This window comes from Cebus imitator, unplaced genomic scaffold (genome assembly GCF_001604975.1).
Source record: "Cebus imitator isolate Cc_AM_T3 unplaced genomic scaffold, Cebus_imitator-1.0 Scaffold471, whole genome shotgun sequence".
Classification (NCBI taxonomy): Eukaryota; Metazoa; Chordata; class Mammalia; order Primates; family Cebidae; genus Cebus; species Cebus imitator.
The window spans coordinates 1,398,640-1,400,991 of NW_016107786.1; the positions used below are offsets into that span (position 1 = coordinate 1,398,640).

The 2,352-nt window shown below is 38.6% G+C and overlaps 1 protein-coding gene across 2 annotated transcripts in view; it reads right to left on the reverse strand.

The window, feature by feature from the left end:
- Positions 1-973: 973 nt before the first annotated feature.
- Positions 974-2,352, reverse strand: part of ACE2 (angiotensin I converting enzyme 2) — a 47,202-nt gene continuing 45,823 nt past the window's right edge. Inside the window, exons 18-19 of one of the 2 annotated variants that reach the window (XM_017512377.2) lie at positions 1,800-1,948; positions 974-1,284 (exon numbers count right to left, since the gene is read on the reverse strand). In XM_017512377.2, the coding sequence (XP_017367866.1) occupies positions 1,840-1,948 (109 nt within the window). In that variant the 3' untranslated portion in view covers positions 974-1,284; positions 1,800-1,839. Of the gene's footprint in view, positions 1,949-2,352 lie in introns of both variants that reach the window. The other variant, XM_017512376.2, reaches the window with a different exon arrangement.

Sequence of the window (2,352 nt, forward strand, 5' to 3'; positions counted from 1 at the left end):
TTACCTGGTAGGCGCAGTGAGGACTATTCTGGAGAAAACTCCAAAAATAAGCAGGTTTTTCTTTCTGTGTTACAGCTGGACACCATGTCATATGCACGTGGGCCCTTTTTGCCATATCAGGGGAGGCTCATTTGAAGGTGTTAGATGATGAAATTGGTTCCTGTAGAAATTACTCTTGCACTATGCTGAACCAAGACAAGGACTGAGAACTTCATAAAGACCATGCAGCCACTGCAAAGGATGTTTAGATAGCAGTAGCTTGACAGAAGATTTTCAATATATTAGAGAAGATGGGACATAGGCAAGATAAAAGAAAAAACTGTCTATAAAATGGTTGCTTAGCCAAGGAGTAAATTATATTGTATGTTGCCCCAAGCTGTGGGCCCAATGAATGGCAAGATGATGCAGACAGTGATGCGAAATGTTGATTGGATCTCATAAAATAAAGAACCCTATCTCTGCTACCTGGGTATCAGATAATTAAGACATCAAAGATCCTCAAATGGCCCTTATTTTGAGGCCATTTTATAGATTTTGAAAGTCATGCTCTCCTGACTTGGCTAATTGATCCACCATTACCATATACAATTTATTAAGTACAAAGTCAGTCTAACATTATGCTAGTCACCAAATAGAATGAGTTAATGGGTAGAGTTCAGATACGTTAATCTATTTAATGTAGTTTTAATCAATCTTTAGGTATGTAGGAAATGTGCTCACACTGGGATAGGGACTGTGAGAAATATAAAAGCAGCATCAGGTTTGGCTCCTAACCTGATGGTATATACACTGTACACAACTTATTGGGACTAATTTTACAATCGCTTTTTACAATAAAGCAATTTGAGAATTTGCAATATATCCCGAGACATTTGGGCAGTCAGAAGCCCCAGACACTCAGATGGTAGCTTTGTTCATAGAAGTGAAAAGCAGACAAAATGTAAAGAAGCCCCAGAACATAGGTAAGCATAAGGAGCATATAAATCTAGTATTTATTGAGTGTCTGCTTTATGCCTAGCACTACTGAAACACTGTGAGCAAATACAAGATTTAAGAGACTGGGTACCCACTTCAGAGGGTGAACGTACAGTTAGAATTTCCATTTACTCCACAGTTAGGGAATAGTGGAAATGAGTTTCTATCAGGCTTGCCCCGGGAGTTCACGGAGGCCCCTGGTGCTGGTTTTGTGTTGTCAGAGAGATGTTGATCAAGCAGCTTGGAAGTGCAAAAGCAATGTCCTCTACCTGTTCCCTGGATTCTTCTCTCTTCTTTAGACCTGTCACCCTGAAGAAAGCATGATCCATTCCAAACATCACTGTAGGCAAATCACCATAGTACTTGGATTAAGTTAATGTGAAGAAAGCATGTCATCCTTCACAATGGATTAAATGAAAGTGAACTACTGCATGCCATTCTCAATCCTTGCAGCCGTACCCAGGCACTGCCCTTACAAGTGATCCAACCATATTCCATACAAGGCCAAACACTTGTTCCCATAATAGATCCTTGTTTTCAACTTCAGAAATTCAACAGACATTTACATTTAGATTATCCCTGAACAGCCTGTGAGACCAAACCCACACCTTCCCTATTATACTTTAATATAAAATCCTTATTAGCAAACAAAAGAGAGGTCAAATCCAGAGACAGAAATGCATACTGAAAACCATGTCAATGAAGATGCTCTCTCCTTGGCTGTGTTGTCTTTGGACAATTTTTTTCTGAACAGAGTCATAGTTTTGACATTTAATGACATCTTTATCATCTCATATTTTCTATACCATGAAATTAACATTTACACACAACAAAATCACCTCAAGAAGAAAAACATCAATTTTTCTAAAAGGAGGTCTGAACTTCATCACTGTTTTGGAATCCTGGATTATCTTCTCCTTTACCAATATCAATGGAAGCATAAGGATTTTCTTCACTTCTTGCTTCATTTTTCCTGTTAAATAGAGCAAGGTCACCTTAATATAGTGACGTTAAAATCAATTGTATTGATGAAGATCAAAAAGTTTGAGGGCAGTCTGTGTTAAGGAGGCTGGAGAGGGGGAACAGGAAGTTTCATAAGTTGTTGATGTGAGTATAAATTGGTATAGCCACTATTGAGGGCAATTTGGCAATATTTATCAAAATTAGCAATTACACATATGCTTTGATCCAGCTTACCCACTGCTAGGATTCACCTTATAGATATATTGGCACACACAGGAAATTAACTATATTAAGCCATCACAATTTTTTAATAAACACAAATATTGGAAACATAAAAGTTCACCAGGCCAGGGGCGGTGGCTCATGCCTGTCATCCCAGCACTTTAGGAGGCCGAGGTGGGTGGATCACGAGAT